This window comes from Hyposmocoma kahamanoa, unplaced genomic scaffold (assembly GCF_003589595.1).
Source record: "Hyposmocoma kahamanoa isolate Upper Pololo Valley unplaced genomic scaffold, ASM358959v1 78, whole genome shotgun sequence".
In the NCBI taxonomy this organism is placed as follows: Eukaryota; Metazoa; Arthropoda; class Insecta; order Lepidoptera; family Cosmopterigidae; genus Hyposmocoma; species Hyposmocoma kahamanoa.
In genome coordinates, this window is record NW_020653945.1 from 21226180 (window position 1) to 21248035 (window position 21856).

Here is a 21856-nt window from a genome sequence, read left to right on the forward strand (position 1 = left end):
TTCTGCCTAAGACAAATTCCCAATATATATATATATATATATATATATATGTATACATATATAAAGCCGAGGCTTTAAGCCGTAACGCGTCAGGAATGTCCCATTATTGTTGTTTAAATTAATCGAGCATACTGGTTAAGGCGAAATGGTATCGTGGTTGCGTAGGCTTCTAGCTCAACTTCAATATGCGGATAAATTCATTAGACGATATTTATATATGATATAAATATCAATATTTATATATGATATAAATATCGTCTAATGAATTTATCCGTGCTCTTTACTAGCTCATAATCCTCTGACGCATTCATTGCGGAACACGACCAAGAAAATTTTGTTCAAATATTCTAATAACAATCGAATGAAGCTGATTTTTCGATTGACCAAAGACGTAAAAATTTAAAAAGTTTCGGAACTTTGTGACTTTTATAGTCGCTTGAAATTTACTTAATCGTGTTTAGGACTTCATCTTCTTCTTTGTTTAGTATCTTCTGTTTTCATTATCAATAAAAAAAATTGGATTCATATTTTTTAATGTTGAAAACCCGATTTTCGAACTGTGCTATGACAGTTAATATTCTTAGCAGCTGGAATGGTTCACCGATCACCAAACTGTAATTTCCGAATTGACTGCAGCATGCAGAAAGGACGTAATGTATTGTTTTTAATACTGTTATGTCACATTGTACAACAAACGACAGAAAGGCGAAAATGTGAAAAGTAATATCTAAGAAAACTAAAAATTTCATTAACTGAGATCACCAAAGACACATACTAGTTACCGTATCATTAAATAATGTTTTCACTATATTACTTTTTTAATAAGACGACGTAGTTAAGAGTCAGCCATATTGTTCACGACATTTGTTGCCTTTTGTCTTTGTTTGATGCCTTTCTTGAAAAAGAAAACTCCGAGAAGAAGGAACTATTTCTCCGGAATAATCGATTCATCCGCAATTTAATATTAATAGACGCAAAAAAGTATACTAACATATGTATTAATTAAATTTTATACAACAATATTTATTGTTTCATTGTATATCGGCTGCTATTAACGCCAGTAATGCTAAATGACATATTTGCTTTATAATAGGTTAAGAGGTTAGAGGTCGGATTAATTGACCACAGATGAGAAGAGCAATACCTAAAATCAAATTTCGTCATCAAAATGTATATGTACCAGCTGCCAAACCAAGAACAAGAACACAGACTGCTTTACAGTTTCTTGTCAGATTTTTGTCTCTAGCAGTTCCATAACGAAATTTTCGCTGTGAATTTCAACGTTAAACGTACTAATTTTGTATGCTTTTAAAAATTGACTAATTTCAATTTTATACTTACTCAAGAGTGTGCAAAAGTTGCATACAGATAATGAAGAGGTTCACAGCGTAAGATACGAAAATGACACCGTTGACGTCTTCGTCAATCTTCCGTATTAGACAAATGATCCTACTGTAATCCTCACGCACAGTTCGATAAAACGATGAAGGTGCGTACTGAAATGTGGGAAGGTAAAAAATTATACAAAAACAAAGACGGATGGTTAATGTTGTAACTTTAACATTGTTATAATTATAACAACAAAGATCGAACACTTAAAAATAATCCTTCAATCCGGCTGGATTCGAACTAACGTCTCCTAGTAAACCGTGCTAAGAGTTCTATTGCCGTTTCCCGTCCGACATCAGTCCGAAAGCTCGACCAAATCAAAAGATAATGTAAAGTATGAAGCTTCATTCGCATCATGCGTCAAGTATTACTTATTTGACTGTAATTGTTACGGACGGGTATTGGACGAATAACGGGAGTAAGCCTCTAGCCACCTAAGCTTAGCTGGTATGGCATCTAGCACAGTTTCAATTCATGGTACGAATCCAGACAGATCGAAAGATTTTTTCTAAATGTTCGATCTTTGTATTAATAAATGGTAACAAACTAGTGTAGTAATTTTACAAAAAAAATATTGAATATCAATGTGGTGAAACATCCTAACATTCAATAAACTTAATTTTAATATGTTGTCGATGAAATAGAGTAATTTTGTCGACAATAGACTTGTAATTATGGCTGTACAATTTATAAATATTGTTCTTCGGTTGGTAGCTGTTATGAAAAAGTTCTTGAAATAAACTGAAGTGAAAAAAAGTACCTACGTATTTAATACAATTAATTAACAATTAAGTATTTAACAAAAAGCTGCAATAGTGATAAATATATTTAAAAAAAAACATATTGAACGAAATGGGCATTAAACTGCTAAAAAAAGATTTTTTGGCCTACCTTTCCTTGCACAGCAATGATTCTGTCATTAATTTGTTGGAGCCTGGCTGTCAAGTAAAAACTGATGCACATTACAAAAGCATCAGCAAAATTCCAGTTGAAGGTGCATTGAATGCTTATAATCTGAATATAGATAAGAAATATTTAAAAAAACATGGTTTGCAAGAAATATGAAAGAATATATCCAAGTCTTTTAGGTTATGTTGTGATTAATTTTGGAACTGATTAGAATGATGCTACACGACAAAGCGGGGAGGGGTTACGTCATAGAATAATAAATACTGCAGAAGTGCTTTGTTTGCGCGGCACGTGAGCCAACAGTTCGCGAAGTTCCGCAAACTTGAACTCAGTCCGCACTTTTCGCGTACGTACGTTGTACGATATGGTCGTGTCAATTCTCTCGCGTAAAGCCTCGAAAATCGCAGAAAATGCCTTATTTCGATGCTTTAGAGTGCAAAAATGATAATCTCATCTGTAATATCATTTATGGTGGTGTTTCCTATAATCATTTTTAATTAAATCATTTTACCAAATTTTAAATTTTCTGTTTCCCGTATTTTTTTTTTTGTTACAAGAAACGACAATAAACGTTATACCGCTATAATATGGTCGTTTTTTTTTTGGAGAACTAAGTAGCAATATCTCGAATTTGTCATCCATCGTTCAGCTATTAACTGCTAGATGGCAACACATTGATTGAAATATCAATATAAAATCAAAACATCGTAACTTGCAAAAAAGGTATTGATGGTATTGCACTTTCAATGATATGCCTACTGGGTAGAGTTTAAATTATTTAATCAGTCCAGAATTTAAGTATTTCTTTTAAAATTTGAAACTACGACCAATCATTATCAAGATTTCATAGTGTTTCAATTTATGAATATATGAGTTTTGGCGACAGCGGTTCTGATAGTAATGGAGGCTTAAACCGATACCGTTGTTTTTTTTTTCTTCCGCGTTTATGTTGGGCATTGCTCGTGTGGCACAGGCAGTGCACGGTCCATGTGACATCGTTCTTATTTGGACTTATACATATCTAAAGGAATTCTAAAAAAAAATAATTATGTTAACAATGTCCATTTGAACCACTAGGGACACATCAGCAGGGCTAAAACGGCCGTATTGGCAGAATCATATATTATGATTAATTGACAATTCATACTATAAATTTTCAAACAAAACAAAAAACCCAATTCATCAATTTGATAGTGTTCTATGGAGGTCCCCATAGAATAGAAAACAAAAACAAACCAAAGAATACAATTCATCTATTTGACAGTGTTCTATGGAGATCTCCATATAGGTCTCCAAATAGATTAATTGTGTTTTTTGTTTTGTTTGAAATTTCATGATATGAATTGTCAATTAATCATGTTATGATTCTGCCAATGCGGCCTTTTTACCACCAGAACATTTAATTTTAAAAAAGAATTATTTTAAACGCTTTTGATTTTGATTAAACGTTATGGTATATGTGTCCTACGTTTCATATGAACGTTGTTATAATAATTCAACCTATTTTTAGCGTTCTTCTATCTATGAATATACAGTAAAACTATATTGTTAGTTATAAAATAGTGTAAATTTCTGTTACCTTTAACAGAAACCCAATTATAGGGTTATAAGGAATGTATGTCCAGACAAAGGAGTAACACTGCCTCATGTAAACTTCATAAATAGGTGAATTTGGCTGATAGTCCATTGCAAAAGCTACTCCCGAAACATCTGATAGGATATGTTCAACTGCAAATTAGGCATAAGAGAAAGTATTTATTTCTACAAAATAGAGTCAATGGTGTTAATATACAAGTTATCCCACGGATATGCCACATGGAGGGAAAGTACCTTAAATACCATAGATAGAAAATCTTACTAAAAGAAGACTTCATTTTGATTTTAAAACCAATTCGAACTGCATTCATAGATTTTTAAATAATTGCCTGTCTGAACCGGGATGTCGAAACCACTTACAGGTTTTTTTTTACATTAAAAAAAAACCTGTAATATTACTAAACTTATCAAAAGCCACAATCACAAGGATTGTTTTCTTCTATGTAACATAACATCGTAAATAAAAGGAATACCATGAAATCTAACATTTAATTTGAAATTTTGTTCAGGAAAATGAATCTGTCAAGGATTTAGTTTACAGGAAACGGTGTACGACAATGTGCAGGAGTTACAAACTTAATTTAGCTGTATTATTTGAAACATTCACCATGAAAAGATAAATAAATCAACGGGTTGTGAAAATATCAAAAGAGTGAGAATTTGTATACTACAGAATGGGACACATTTTGAGCATTTGATAACTTGAATTGATTTTATGTTGCAATTTATGTACCAATTTATTTAAACTAAATATTAAATTTCGTGGTCTTCCTTTTGTTTAAGATGCTGTGTTATTTAGAAGAAAACAATCCCTATGATTGAGGCTTTAGATCAGTATAGTAAAACTGCAGGTTTTTTTTACATTTAGTGGGTTCAGTTCCCAATTCAGACAAGCGATTGTTTAAAAATCTTTGAATGCTGTTCGAATTGTTTTAAAATCAAAACGAAGTCTTCTTTCAGTAAAATTTTATATCTACATCTAAATTTTATATACAGGAACTAGTAAATAGTACCATTCACATTTTGTTACAAATGAAGAATCTTATTTATTTAATTAAGGGCAATTTCATAGGGGATTTCGTGTAATATAATTATCGAACGTTGCATATAATTAGAATCTTCTTCTTATCGTTTCGGTGGCATATACTATAATGCTTGCCATCTAGGTGAAAGCATCTGCCAATCGGCGTTAAGTATTCGCTGATTGTTGCCTAGGACACGGTTCCGTCACTCGCTCAAGGTTACGCGTTAACTGCCTACCGCTGAGCGTACCGACGTCGGCACAAGTGCTCATACAAGTTTTCATTTATGAGCATTCGGCTCCGCACGACTGCATATGGCGGACGACGTTATTTTCGACTCTTTGAGCGCGTGTTTCGGTTCCTTTATTCTCGCAGTGATCGCCTGCTGTCATTACTCAGTTTTGGTAGACTATTAGCGTAGGTGTTTACAATTTTATATGAGAGTGATGCTTATGTTATGTAGTAACTAACTATTAAGTATATGTGCCCAGAAAGCGTCAAACAAACTGGAGGCACCTTTCGTGCACCTAATTGGAATCTTCAAAACAAATTTTCAGGTTTATAGGGGCAGTGCATAAAATTGAACGTGAAATTTAAAAAATCATATTTGTTTATGATAATATCAAATAACGGAACGAACAAGTCTTGCATCTGGTGGTAACGGACACGCCTGTCCATGACAGTTACAGTGCCACTCAGAGATTTAAATCGCAAAGATCTGAGGGGCACCTCCTCTGCGCTCGTCACCCTGTGAAATAAGTGGACAAGTCCCGTGTGCCTGTAATATTACCAGCACCTTTACCCTTCAAAACCGGAAAGTGGTAATGTGCATTATTTCTTGACGGCAGAAGTAGGCAAGGTGGCGGTGCTCCCCAGAACGAACTCTTTCACAACTTTTTTTTTTTTTGCTGCTACCAATAAAGAAATTAACAAAAGTTGTTTCTTTTAAAATATACGTTTAGAGGTTTTAGAATTAGTAGTCAAAGCCTTTGTCGATACGAGTCAGAACTAACTCGTATCAAGTCTCGCCACCAAAATATATACGTACCAGCTGCCAAACTAAGAACAAGAATACAAGCTATTTGACACTTTCTTGGCAGATTTTTGTCTCTAAGAGGATCCGCGGCTTCCGTCTTAGCTATATGCTTGCAAAGTTTTAGCCATTTTGTTGCCATTCGTAAAAACAACAGTCCTATTACAGTCGTCATGAAGTAAAATACTGTTACGGCTGAAACATAATAATACTCGTTACTTAAACGTGATAGAGTGCAAGCAGCTTTCGCATGTGTGGGTGTACTGAAAAACGTCCACTATGGTACAAAACAAAATATAAAACTCTCACCGTAGTATAAATAAGCAGTGGTCGGAATTGAGGGTAATAATTTACATGTGAACATATTCTTAGTATGGACATACCCATTTCGTCATCAATGCGTACAAAATTTATTTTTTAACCTACTTCAAAAAAAAGTTTATTAATTTTTGTTGGAAGGAGGGTACGTCAGTATTGGTTCCATTTAAATTTGAAGAAAATCTCTCTCTCTAAGGGTGGCAAACTAGGGGATGAATCCGATTTCACGCACTTTCCGGTAACTGATTTCAATAAAACTTGGCAAACAAATGTAATTTCACGAATTTTTGAGCTCGTTTTTTTGATTTGCTGTGTTTTCCTAAAAACATTCTCAAATATAGGTTGTCTCATGTTTATTTTTTAACTAGCTAAAGAATTCCAATACGTATGTACATACGTAATATGTATATTTAATATTATAAATATTTATAAACAAATACCTTTATAAACATTACGATACAATTTTTTGAGACAACAATTTGTAGCAAACACATGAATAGGAAAATAATAATATGTCGCCAATGTATTCAAAATTCGATAAATAATAATGCATATTCAAATATAATCAGTCCGAAGTCCCGGGTTTTCTAGAAGGGAATGTCCACGGTATTATTAAGTTTAGCTAAATTAACTCCCCCGATCACTGATAACAGACAACTATGGTAACTCCATAAAAGTGTAGCAGCGCGGTTTGTAAGTGTGCGTGCCCGCCGCGTGCCGTGTACGGATGCACACTTTTGCATAATTTTGCGATGCACTCGCATTGCATAGTCGTCTCACGCGCCTGTCATTATTATGCGAATGAGTGCGGGCGGTGTCAGTACACGGCGAGCGGCGGATGTGCACACAAGCAAGCCGCGCTGCTGCGTATGAATAGAGTTACCATTCTTGTCTTATGTACTACCGACTCCGAGATTAGAAATGTTTAGAGAAAGCTTGCATACGAAAACTAGGTATGTTTGTACTTCGTTATTTATAATTACCTGTGTAATGCCTATACTAACATCGTTTGTAATAAATAATTATCGATAGTATAGTACCGATGAGAGAGAGAGTATTAGGTACTATAATATGTTTAATAAATCCCTACAGTCCCCGGCTCCTCTGTTAAGAAAAAACAGCAATAACATTGCATCTTCCATGTGTGGTAAATTATGAAATGTCGTAATACTCACAGTTTTCTAAAAAAATAGTTTTTCTATTAAACATTTTTATAACAGAGAAAACAAGTAAAACGGTTTGACCAAAGATCGTTACCATGCTGAACAAATATCTTCGTGAACAATACGTAAAACTGCAAATATAAAAGAAAATTAATTAAAAAACATAGTAGTATGTCAAAATAAACCAGTAATTAGATCATACTTTTAAACATCAAATATCACAGTCAACTGAAGTATGATACAATAGACTGGCCTAGTGAAATGAGAGTGCAGAAGTCTCGGTCTACAAGATTTATTATAGGAAATGTTAAAACAGGAAAAGAAAAGGATGTAACAAATAAAAGGATATAAGAAAAGGTACAATTATTGTAAAAGACTCCATATAAAACTAACTAACACAATATACAATACTCACCCCAAAAGGGCCTGTATAACTACATAATTTTAATATTAAACGATGTGAAGTTTAACATAATGAAGATGATATGATTCATGGTCACGTCTTCGCGTTTCATGAATGTTCATGGTAATGACGACGGATAGAACAAACGTGAGAATAGTGAAAGCAAAGTAATTCGAGAACAATTCAAAATTGGAGAAATAAGTAGCCAGGAATCAGATAACAGTATGATAAAAAGTGAGATGACAATGAAGTAGATCAGCATCGTCACAGTGTGAGCCGTAATAATGCCAGAACATTTAGGCAATCTGTGTTCAATAACTTAAACTCACCTCAATTTCGAAGCATCAGTCCCACTGAATCCAATAACAGGAAACAAACCAAAACATTGTGCAATTATGATTGGTAGTTTCATCGCACTTTGAAAACTTGATTCAACTTTCTGCAGCTGTTCGTTTCCGGGTTCAACAATTTCCTTGTGGTGTCTTCTCGATAAATCTGAAAATTAATTCAGACATATAATCAAAAACATAAAAATAATACTTCACGACAGCGGCTAATTAGACTGACTAAAAGATAAATAAATGGAAACTTTCCCAAATAACAGAAACGGTAGATGTGACATATTCAATAACTACAAAGTAGGTACAAAAAATGTGTTATACCCATATCTGGAATTATTAATTAGTTAAGAACAATATTAAAAAATAAAGTTATATTCCTCTTGTGAATATACTTAAACGTAGCCCAGAACGAAGTCGGCTGTCAGTATTATTTAATTTATAAATGATGTTAGGTAGTTCCAATTCCAACAAATACGTAGTCCTGTCAACTAAAGATCTTCAAAAGATAAGATTGACAAATCGAAAAGTTTTGTTTACTAAGGTACCAAAAATATGTTCTGATCGATCGGAAAGATCATCTCGATGATCTTTATCAGTGAGAACGCCAACATTTCAACAAACTAACTACGCATGATTAAGAAAATATAAGAATGACTAAAACCATAACCGACATCTATAGCGTCCTTTGTTATTGAAAACATAATAGAATAAGAAAAACTCGAAGGAAATCCATGTTATTGGTAACTAATAAATAAAACTCCTTTATATAAGAATTAACAATTTTTTTAACGAATTTGATGAAGTTTTACGATCATGGTATCCATTATTTTTCTGTGAAATGAAAGTGAAGTTAAAATCCAAAGATTTATAACAAACGCAAAGAAAAATTCATGAGGTCTGATGACTCGTTCTGTAACTCGTTGGTAGAACGATTGCCCTAGATTGGCAAATCAGACACAGGCTCGAGTCCTGTCTAATCAAAGGAATTTTCTTAGTACTCGATCTTTATTGTTCATAATTAAAACTCATTTTCTCACTATACTGAAACTTACCTTTGTGCAATAATATATCAAAGTTTCTTTTAAAACTGTGAATTGAGAACAAATTCATGGTTCGCTCATAGTCATTGTGCTGACACTAAGGTGTATTTAACCTAGTTTACTCAAACGCAATTCACAGTATCCACAACTTTATTGAAAGTCCGCCTACGGAGCTATTGCTGTAGAAGTTTTTGTTAATTCAAGGAGTTTAGAAGAAGCATAAATATGGGTATTTTATTTCATTTATTTTTATTTACTAAGATTAAGATTTTTACATTATATATGCCCGAGAATTTTGCGATATATTATTTTTATAAAGATTTTTCTTTTGTATCATTGTCAAAAAGTTATGTTAAAACATTGAGGCTTATCTTCCGTAACTATTTAGATTTTATGCAGACCAGCCTGATTTTTTTTGTCTGCTTTTAGTATTATAAATGTGGTGTTAAACGTAAAAAAATATACGTCATCTATCAGTTCGTAAAAGATGTTTATCGGCTGATAAAAAGTACCGTCCTCCCACAAAACGTAAACAGTAGAATATATCAAATAAGATTGCATTATATAGAGAAATGCGTTTACAACCGCTAAACCTTAATAAGTAAGTTTGTTAATTGTTTGCACAAATATTCCATCAATATTCTTTTGTCTCTATCTTTCCATTAATTATACATCATGTATGTTAAATGATGAACAGTAAAACAATAGTATTTGAATGTAATAATTGTTATCACTTCAAACACTGCCAGATATGTCTGCACGAGGGCTGATGACCGATGGAGCCAAACTTCTAAAGTAGTGTAGCTCTTTTTTGCAGATGAGAGGTTAAAATGGTTATTACTCCTACCATCTAAAACCTCACGGTGGCCTTCTCGGATGCTCTAAGGGATCCAGGATCGACTTTGCGCACCGGACCCCCTCTGCATCTAGGACGAGCTATATCCTCTCCCACCCCTACTCACGAACCCCCTACCACGGGTGCCAAACTTACTGGCGAATGGAGCCACCGGTCCAATCATCCGCAACCTCGAAGGTACGCCGCCACTGAGCGGGATCGGCCCTCTCCCGATCACGGTCGGTGGCTTCCTTCTGGAGCATCACTGCTTCACAGAAGGAGGGCGGCCGACTGAGAGTTGTCGTGCTCAGGCAAAGGCTTATGTCTTACAGTGGATACATGTAAGCTGATGATGACTTCAAAAACAGTACTTAATTTTTTTTACCCAACAGATATCGTTTCACATCCATTTATTTCCATTTTGTTGTCAATGTGACTAATGAAGTAAAATAGCCTAGTACGCAATTGCGTAAAATATCACCTACAATTTAAATGAAAGCGCCTTTGGCTATATTCGTTAGTATAATTCGATTTTTTAAATTATGGCCTCATTCATATATAACTTTTTGCTTATAGGCATTCTGTTGAAACTGTTAGGTTTCGTCCATATTTTAAATTTAGTTTTTTTGTTCATTATAAATTCATATAATCACTGGTGGGCACTATCGCCTGGAAGATTTGCAGTCAAGTCCATCATGCTATTCTAACGCGACATAAGCCTTAATCTTAGTAAATTAAGATTAGTGCGAATCTACTCCGATATGCAATCAGCACGATATTTTCATGTACTGCTAGAGCAAGTGGATAGTAATGTATGTATTGTAGATCTAAAAACCCACTTCCACTTAAGTCCTTTACAACCTCACAAATGCCAAACATATGTACGCTAACATGTCAAATAAGTTTGAAAACGTGTGCCCAAAAACAAGATATTATTTGTTTAATTTGTTTCTTGTGACTCAATCAGGTCATAGTAAAATAACTTTGATCTATGTGAAAACATTCGCTTGTGACATAGGTATTAACCAAATATTTCTTGGGGTTGTGTGTATCATATAAATATTTTTAACCTAATGCTCACTTAACATAATTTTATTATTTAATATAAAACTTCGTATAACAAACTTCGCTAATACAAAGATCGAACACTCAGAAAAAAATCCTTCGATCCAGCCGGATTCGAACCGACGTCTTCTAGCTTACCGTGCCATACGCTATACCAACTAAGCCACGGAACGAACCAGCGGACCTCACGAAGTTTTCTATGTGCTTGCGTCGTGTCTTTGTATTTGGTTTTTCAACGACTTTTTAGTCGTAGCGCCATCTATGAGAAATCTATGAAAGATTTATCACCCAGTTAGTACCTTTACAGCTACCAGTCCTGGCGAGAGATGTCGCTATTTACTGTATTTTAACTTTTTATTGATTTTTTTTTATTAGAAAAAATTTTAGTCGTAGCGCCATCTATGAGAAATCTAATAAAAATCTTATTGAAAAACCAAATAAAAAGACACGACGCAAGCACATACAAAAATTCGTGAGGTCCGCTGGTTTGTTCCGTGGCTTAGTTGGTATAGCGTCTGGCACGGTAAGCTAGAAGACGTGTCGGTTCGAATCCGGCCGGATAGATGGAATTTTTTCTGAGTGTTCAATCTTTGTATTAATAATTAGAACAAACTAGTGGAGTAATTTCACAAAAAATAATTGAATATCAATTCAATAAAAATTTAAAACATCGCTTAGTATAACAAACGTTTAATATAAACTTACATTCTATAAATTCATTCTCATCATTAACTCGAACACTCATTTTAAAATTTTAATTATAAGTTATCAACCTCAATTTACGTTACAAAATAGATTATTAAACTGAAATAAATTTGATCTAAAACATGTTCGGAATCGATAACAAACTGCCTCCGTAGCCAAACGACTACCATGCTGGTCTGCCACGCAGAGGTCATGACTTCGATTTCCAGGCCAAGATAAATTTTTGTATGGCCTACATTTATTTCTCTTGTGACCAAACGGTGCAATTTGTGGTAGGCCACATGTATGTCCATGGCACCCGCAGCAGTGTGTGTGCGTGTTTAGTTTTATATATTTTAATTCACTTCTGGCACTTACCAGCCGCTGCTGCGGCATGATTGCTTCGCTCGCTCGACTCGTGCTGCTTTTTCATATTCTAACCTAACCTAACCCAAAGTTCACGATTTGAAAAGCAGCGTTTTTTAGCCGCTCACGCGATGCGCTCATCCAACCGCAAAATGGCGGCTATTTGGTTTCGCAAATTAGAAAAGGATTCAGTTTAAATACAAGTTTTTATAAATAAAAATTATTATTCTGCATTGCTAAATAAATTCCCTCCGTACTACAACAAAAACATCTGAAATAAAATGCAGTGCAGTAATACACCGCAAATCCTGCACTTAAAAAGCACTAATGAAATTTTTGGTGTACTTGGGTAAATATGATAATATTCCGTTTGAGTGGTTCTAATGTTTACCATGAAATTACTCCTTAAAGTATATATAGTTTATAAACATTTATATTCAGGGTAAACTTAAAAAACGCTACTTACGTTATGTTTTCAATAAATAAACACCGACATCACTAGCCCAAACAATAACACACACGATTGTCGTGACGTATTTTTGAAGTTGTTTATTTTTTAAATGACAGACCCAGGCATTAAAAACTTTATGGTTTGCTAGAGTTGTTACCGAAATAGCAATTAGTGTTAGTTATTTTACCTGTTATAACTTCGATATCCGATAAATCGGTATAAAATCATAGTAGTATGCTTCCAGAGACGCATGAATCGCGTGATCGGTTAAATAAGTGCGCATTTGACTTCCATGTCACCTGATGGGGAAATAATGCATATTCGCTCATGCCTTGAAAAGGTTGACGTTATAGCGTTCCGGGAATAAGTCAGCAGGTAGGGAATTCCACTCTCTAGCCGCTCGCCATATAAACGTGGAGGCGAAACGCTTCGTGTGAATCTTGGGAATATCCATACAACATAGGAGTGGCATACCAGGCCACGTCTAGTCCCCCGATGATGGAAAGGGGAGGCGGAATCACATTATGCAATTCCATCGTACACTCTCCGTGACATATCCAGTAAAATACCGATAAGCAGGCAACTTGTGTTTAAGGCTCTGCGGCTTCACCTCTACTAATTCCGAGTCACCTATAACCCTTTGGCACGCTTGTCGATTGAATCCAAGGTATGCAGCAGAAAGAGAGTTACGAACAGTACAACTCATGAGCAACTCATCCTCCTATCGCCCGATGTTCAGAAAAGTAGCCTTCTAAGACCACTCGAATCGAACGTTCACTCAAGAAATCCGAAATCCAATTGCAAAGGACAGTGGGAAGCCCGTAAGAGGGAAACTTGCTTAAAAGGTTTGCGTGCCAGACCCTGTCAAAGGTTTAAGAAATATCTAAAGACATTGCAAGGGTTTCGCCATGTCTTTCTATAGCCTCGCTATGTAACGAGGTGAGAGGCATACACAAGAAGATCCTCATTAGATCGCCCTCGTTGAAATCGCTGTATTCAAGATACGACAGGATACGGTTATTAACATTCGTTCCATAGACTTGCATAGTATGGAAGTGACTGAGATAAGTCGATAGTTGATAGGATCAGCTCTGCTTCCTTTTCTGGGCACAGGTTGCACGTTTGTAAGCTTCCACGACATGGGACCTACACCAGTCTCAAATGAGACGCGATACAAGCGTAAAGCTGAACTCGATGCTAAACGTAACAAGATAAAGGACCGCTCACCCTCGGCCATTAATTACGTCGGCGATGTACTCATGTGTCCTTAATGTGCACGAGGGTTTACTACGAAGATTGGCTACACTAGTCATCTGCGAGCGCATCAGCGCCTACCCAACCAGAAGTCAAAGGATCGCTATGATCCAACACGGTCAAATAGATACATACAGCAGGCAGCTTAGGTTTTGTATTTAGAATTGTAAGAATAACAGAGAGTTGATGTCAAACAGATATTTATGAGTTCTGGACAAAGCTTTGAAATTGAATACTCGTATGAAGTTAAAATTATGATATAATCGTAGTTTACATTTATAAAGTACCTCTCGCTACGCTACCTGAGCTACGTCCTATGCTATAAGTGGTGGAGGTCGCCTTACAAGTGGTGTACGATCGCCTTACGTGGAAATTCCAATGTGGAAAAATTTTTATGATTTTACGAAAAATCTCCAAAGGGAGGAAGAGGAAATCATATATAAGGTCGTAATTTTGATTTATATTAGTTATTTAATAGTTTTATTTCTTGTGCAAGTGAAAAGAGGAAGAAAGAATATGCATTGTATTGCGGCGCAAAAGTTTACGGGGTTCAATGGTGTAAATGAATTTCTAAACCAGTTTTAGGCGATCAGCGCATTAAATAATTGGTCAGACGTGCAAAAGAGGTACGTGATTGCATTGTATTTGGAGGGGCCAGCTCTACAATGTTACAAAACGTATTTTGCGTCATACGCAAATATTGGTGTTAGGAAATGTTATTGATAGGGTAATTTGCGTGTTGATTTAATTTGTTCAAAGAAAGTGAGAAAGTTGGGTGGAACGTAGATAGCTGCAGGACGAGGACTAAGGCAGCTGGGAAGTCAATATTGATGTTCCCCAATGGACGCCCGATGGGTGCTCAAGCCTGTGATGTCGTCGTAACAGCGTGCACGATGAGGATTGTTATTTGTTTCGAATTATATAAAGATTCTGGTAGGATTTAGGTTAGGTAGAAAGCTAGAATAAAGAACTAGGGTTTTATAGTTGGGATACCTAAATAGCTAGGATAGCTAATAAATATATTTAAATTGTTTAATTAGGATGTGGTCATAGTCTGTCCTTTTAGATAGGTTTTTGGCAGATTAAAGCCACAGCCTTCTCGGTGGTTTTGTTTGTTAGTAAGTGATAGCTTCCGAGCAGTGTATGGCTAGCCTATAGTAAAGTCTGATCACATATGTATGTTGCCTATCATAGGTAAGGCACTAGCTAGGGATGTTCACCCCTTCAGTTGTGAGGAAGAGGGATGTAATACAGGCAGCTTAGGTTTTGTATTTAGAATTGTAAGAATAATAGAGTGTTGATGTCAAACAGAGATCTAGGAGTTCTGGACACAGCTTTGAAATTGAATACACGTATAAAGTTAAAATTATGATATAATCATCGTTTATATTTATAAAGTACTTCTCGCTACGCTACCTGAGCTACGTCCTATGCTATAATATATACAGACTTTTTTTTGCGTGGGGAAATCCTCCTAGGATACCCTTTCCGCCGCGGGGGCAGCGGGAGGTTATGCCGGACTTCTACCGGCTAAAACCCCCACGGAGGCCTTGTCGGGTGCTCTAGTGGGAAGGATCCGGGATCGACTTTTCGCACCGGAATCCCCCCAGCACCTAAGAGGAGCTATGTCCTCCTCCTCCTCTCCACACGACGAAGCGGGCCACACCGCCCCGTCCACACCTCCACACCATACCTCCTCGCGGACATATATACATACATATATAACTACCAATGGAGGCGCGCACATTACAGTTACCTCGTAAAAATTATCTGAATTGACAATAATATATAAATGATTGTTTTATAAAAAGAGCTTTATACAAAATGTGAATACAAACGAGAATTACATGAAATTAAGTCATAGGAAGTGTATAATGATCCAAGTGAAAATTACAGTACTTGAGCGTTCTATCTCTTAAAATTTGTTTATTTGATTTTCACACAAATAAGACGCACCCTGTATTGTATAGCGGCGTATTGGCTTACAGACGGAATGTAATATGGCAGAACAAAAATACTTCGCATTGTAAAAGCGCTTCGTATTCTCCAGACAATAGGGTTTGAAGGTTTGTCATTTTTAGTTGTTGTGTTAGTAACTCTGTAAGCCCGCCGCAGATTACATTTCGTCAGAAACTCAAATTAGGCTCTGTATATCAAAGTGTGCTCTTCTAAAATACATGTATACAAATAAATGAACTGCAATGTTTAAACCAAATTATAATTTTCACAAATGACTCTGTTACTGAATCGAAACCTGTCAAAGAGCAATTTAATTTGGTGGTCATAAAATGTTTGAGAAGCAAATATTTCTTTAAGTGACAATCAAGGTTTTGTGTTTTTAAGAATACTGATCGACAAGGCGCAAGAGAAAATATTTACCCAGACTGTAGGGTAACCATCAGAACAAATTTATCTATTCATAAAATTTATCTCGTAGTATTTTTTTTTCTGTAGATTAGAACAAATTTTAACCCTTGACACTCACAGTTACTATAAGAGTGAAACATAACGATAATGAAAATTATTTAATTAAATAATAATAATAAATAAATAAATATTAGACAACATCACAAACGTTGCTCTGATCCCAAAGTAAGTAACTAAAGCACTTGTGTTATGAAAATGTAGTACTCTCTCAAACTCTACAAACTCAATTTGTCAATTAATTCACGGAGAAGGTATAATTAATCATTTTGCAGTGTTACCTATCGGACAACTTTCAGAAGACGCCCAAGAATTTCATAATAAAGACTACAAAAAATTTAGATTACATCACGCAATAAAGTGCTCTAGATCTGCAACAAATGAAGATGTATATCACACGTTACTTTGTACTTCTGATCAATTTATAACCAGTAACCGAAAACCTTATGTAAAAAATCGTCAGGAACTTGACGAGGAGACGCTACGTCTGTTGAAAGTGGACCAACTCGTCACTAATTCTGAAAAAGATATTACAGTAATAATAGGCCATGACAGAAGAGAGAGGCTAGAATCTAAAACAGATATCCGAAATAATAACAAACATGTTTTTACGTTTATTCTTGTATCGTATTTTTATTTTTTTTATTTTATATAATTTTAAGTAAAATGTATAGTTACATTTAATGTATTTTATGAATAAAGAATTACCGTAACATAGCATTTCCATTAAAAAAAAATATTGGGTACTATTTACCACAGAGAGATTTATGATTTTGAACATTTTTTTGTCTCTTTTGTCTCTCAATTACGGGTAGTTAAATAAAATGTATATGCGTTTAAAAGCGTCGTAATTCCCAGTATGTATAATAAAAAATTGAAAGGTGTAATCTCAAAAGACAAAAATGTTACAGATTTTTGGTCCATAACTGACCTAAGTTTCCCATAGCACGCCGGGTCGGCGGATTCGGCGTATAATGATCGCTTAAGATTATTACATTACATTGAACGGAGTATTAGGGCGCATTTATTCGATACGAATTTCATCGCGCTTAGGCCATAGACCGTGTGGCCGCTGCGCAGCGACCGCGTGCATCTAACAGTTATGACAAAATATGCTATTTCTTTAGCTTTTACGTTTTAATTTAAATGAGCGTCTAGGGCACGCGGGTGAGGCTGGCTTGAATTTGGTCTACGCGGCGGATCGCACGGCGACCGCGTAGACTCCGAGGAATTTAAAAATTGTTGCCTTGTTAATAGAATTCAGATTCGCAGTAATGTATGTGAAAGCGCGGTAACTGGGCGGTCGTCGCGAAACGGCCGCGCGAAAACTTTCGCGTCGTGTAACTGGGCGCTTGTTATAATGTGGTAAACATATCTGGAAAAATAGCCAATTCACTCAAACCTGAATTACACAAAGTACCGGGAACATTATTTTTTGTAACGCCATTCATACGGCCAGTTCATTTCGTTCACTCAGAAAAAAATATGTTTTCTGAGAGTCGACACAGGTGTTTAGTTCTCATAACAAAGTTTTTATTGTCATGGAACTATAAAGTGCAATTCATTTTGTAAATTCATGACAATAAAACTTTATTTTAGGATATCATTTTGTAGTTCCATGATAATTAAAACTTACGGTGTTTTAGCGACTGTCTGTATAGCACACAGATTTTTATATTATGCCTGTAATAAATAAAGGATATATCATATACAGATTCTGCATGAAAAGCTGGGATATGTTACTGACACAATACGGAATCTGCGTCATCATTTTTCCAATTGGGTGTTGAGGCCAACAGACTTAATATACTTTTGCCCGTTGATATCCTGTGGTATCACACTCAACTGAGTCAAATCGTGTTTCTTTTTCAAAGACAAGCTCTGTGAACTGTGCTAATAAACCCATCACTTATAATTGTAAACTACAAAATATTACTGAAACCCCTTTTATTGAATAATGAATTCTACAGTATAGAGCATAGGTTCCCAAACTTTTCGGCAAGATAAAAAAATCTCAACGCCCGCCATAATAAAAAATAATTGAAAACACTTATCTTTTATATCAACACAAAAAACAAGGAATAAAATTATATCGTGTAGTCTATGTAGATAATTCAGATTTTTTTTTCCAATAGCTAGACGCCTACCGCCCCCCAGTGACTCTTCAGCGCCCACTTGGGGGCGGTAGTAACCACTTTGATAAACTACGGTGTAGAGGAATTTCGTTAGAAGGAATTGTATTTCTTATTTCCATCGCAAAAATTACCAAGCACCGGCTGAAGTTGGTGCATTTGATCCTTTGCAATTCTCGGTTAATCAGTGGCGGAACCAACATCACTGACGTCTTGAATCAGAGCCTCAAATCTGCTAATTTTCTTGAAAGCACTAGTAATCCCATTCAAACACCGACAGAGAGAGAGTAGATAGGTATATTGCAATTATGGTTATATTTATTGTTCTGCCAAAATCTAGTTAGATAGTGATGGCATTCATTGGTTAAATATCTAACCATCGAAGTTGTCTATTGATATAAATAATACTAAATAACTAAATACGAACCATAGAAATTATTACGCATTTCTTAATTATTATCTCGTTTAAACGGCTATTTACTTTTCAAATTAAATGTGTTTTTTTATGTCAAATTAATAGACTACGCCAGTGACGTGCCATCGTCTCGTCATTGAAGAACGGAATACCAAACGTACAAAATCCTACCATTTTGACATTGTCGATACACAAAAAGATGTTATAAAATTATCATTTTAAATTTGCAAGCAAAAAAAATTAACGGTCACCTTTTTTAATGATTGATTCCATTTTTCTGAGACGTAAAATAAATTAATTCAATGGATATTTTATTCTGTTCTGATTTACGTAAAAAAAATTTTATTTCTATAGGTAAATTTAAAATATATACGAGTAGCATTAAAATAAAATTTAGATACTTGTTTTTTATAATTTAATTGACTAAAATACCTACTTTTTATTTTTATTCACTAAAATATTTGTATACTAATATTAATTTGACCAGAAACCATCATCGGAAACGCAAGCAAAGGTACGCTAGCTTCGCTCGGCTCGTCTACTGTTTCATAATACAAACCTAACCTAACCTACTCAATGGAGGGCACAGCCCAGATTTGACCAATATGAAAAAAAGAGGATTAAATATTATTTTAACCGTCTTCAAAAAAAGGAGGAGGTTCTCAATTCGTCTGTATGTTTTTTTTTGTATGTATGTGGCGCGGTAACTCCGCCATTTGGGAACCAATTTTGATGATTCTTTTTTTGTTGGGAAGAAGGTACCCTATTTAAATTTCAAGAAAATATTCTACTATGTGGCAAACTAAGGGATGAGTGACTTTTGAGGTCAGTTTTTTAACCGGAGGTTAGGTTATTAAATACTAAATATTAATTCAGTATGCTCAAACCTTGAATGCAGTTCATTTATAATTTATCCGTAAAGGAACTAATAAAGACGGAACAATTAATATAATTATCAAACATAAAAAAAAATAGTTTATTTAAAAAAGTGCACATTTACAATAGACCAACTATATGTTTGAGGATCGAATAATGTTATCCCTTTTTTAATTGATAATAAAATTTCTTCATTTGTCATTAATCACCAACCCATTTATACGTCCCACTGCTGAACACAAGTCTCCTATCAGGCAAGGGTTTAGGCCATCATCTTGCCCAGTGCGGATTGAGGACTTCACACGTTTTCAGACAATTGTGAACCATCTTCGACGAGCAGGTTTCGTCACGATGTTTTCCTTCTTTTCGGTGAAGGTAAATTTAAAAATAAATTTTGCACAAATTTTGAATTAAGTTTCTTACAAGACTTACTTAAATATAATTTGATACTGTTAGTTTTTAGTCTGTTAATAGTAATAACTTAAATATGTCACATTGTTTATCGGATATACAGTATACGTTACAGTCGTATCACACTTTAAAAAAAAAGTAAATTTGCATAGATATTTTAATACGCCATTTATTAAATTATAACTAGTAGTCAGATGCTTATTTTCCTACAATTCGGTGCTCGTTAACATTGGAACACTCTTTTATTTCAGAAAAATCCTTCAATTCCGGGTTTAACGAAACTATAGAGTGATTTTGATTTTCATTAAATCCTCATCCATCCTTGTTATACGACATCTCGACAGAAATACACACAAACGAAAAATACCACATCAGGGTAGTTTTCTCCACCTAATTTCGGTGGCAATTTTGTTATTTACGTTTTCGAGCATATTATTATATATATTCAAATAATAAAAATTTCCACGTAAATTAAGTAGAGAAAACTAGCATGAAAATAAGCCCATCTAAATAGCGTCGACGGTTTAATAAGCTACAAAGCTGTTAAGATCGCGTAAAACGAACATCTTTTTTTATTAGAATATAGCGTAAGTTATTCGAAGTGGAATTTAAACCTTAACAACATATCACTACGTATTACAATTATTATAGAAGATAAAATATATTACATAAGATCTTTGATACCAATTCACACGAACAATGAAATTTAGGTTATACATAAACACCCGATGCAGCGATGCAAACTCGATTTATAGGCAATTACATCCATGCAAACGCGCGACTGCATCGCTACAGACGCGCGACTGCATCGCGTTTGCATCGCTGTTAAAAATCGCCGTGTGTAACAGCTCTTAATAACGTGGATTAAATTTCTTCAACACTGATTGTTGAATTTCTGAAGTCGTTTCTTTCGTACACAGTGAAGACATAAGCTAAGTAGGTGTAGCCACTGTAGTGGGTTGCAATGTCGGTGTCACTCCAGTGACTTGCATGAGCACCAGCTCGTATGTTATTACAGTTCCTGTAATCTAAAAATCGAAAAAGATATTATAAGTCCTACGTAAAAATTATCTAAATTGACAAATATGAAATCATTGTTATATAATATGAGTTTTATATATTTTTTTATAAAATATGAATGTTATATCAAACAAGAATTATACGTATATAGTTAAATTAAGGAAGTGAAATTAGTCCAAATAAAAATTATATGAAATGAACGGTATTTGTTTTGAAATTAGTTTATTTCATTTTCGTATAAATGAAGCGCACCCGTTTTAAACAAAAAGGTTGAAAGCCTTCCTTTTTGTCATGTTTCTCAAGTGTCAGGTTTCTTTTCTATAGTATGAAGTAATATCGATAACATTATACCTGACAGAAACTTAAAAAAAATGTTATTATTAAATAAAAAAAAACAAAATTAAAAAACTTCGGGTTGTTCCCATCTGATCCCCTACAACCGATTCCCTGGAGGATCCGTTTGATTTTAAATTATTTTCTAATCCCATCAGATTCCCAATACAGGGAATCAAGAATAAATATTAATATTTTATTTACACTGACACCCTGGCACATAGAAGTTTATGTTTAGTATAGTAGGTACTGTAGTACAGTCAACTAGAAAATATATTTGGGGGTTACTGTATTTTATTTAGTCCACTATATCTGTGATAATATAACCACACCCCGAACACTCCATATAACGTTCGAAAATTATTTACTTACTACT

At 34.7% G+C, this 21856-nt stretch overlaps 1 protein-coding gene across 1 annotated transcript in view; it reads right to left on the minus strand.

The window, feature by feature from the left end:
• Nucleotides 1-1337: 1337 nt before the first annotated feature.
• The window catches only part of LOC113232736 (gustatory receptor 5a for trehalose-like), a 36249-nt gene continuing 15730 nt past the window's right edge, over nucleotides 1338-21856 (minus strand). The window contains exons 3-9 of the mRNA XM_026467513.1: nucleotides 10206-10340; nucleotides 9227-9261; nucleotides 8163-8328; nucleotides 5965-6212; nucleotides 3878-4026; nucleotides 2281-2403; nucleotides 1338-1496 (exon numbers count right to left, since the gene is read on the minus strand). Of these exons, the coding sequence (XP_026323298.1) occupies nucleotides 1338-1496; nucleotides 2281-2403; nucleotides 3878-4026; nucleotides 5965-6212; nucleotides 8163-8328; nucleotides 9227-9261; nucleotides 10206-10340 (1015 nt within the window). The remainder of the gene's footprint in view (nucleotides 1497-2280; nucleotides 2404-3877; nucleotides 4027-5964; nucleotides 6213-8162; nucleotides 8329-9226; nucleotides 9262-10205; nucleotides 10341-21856) is intronic.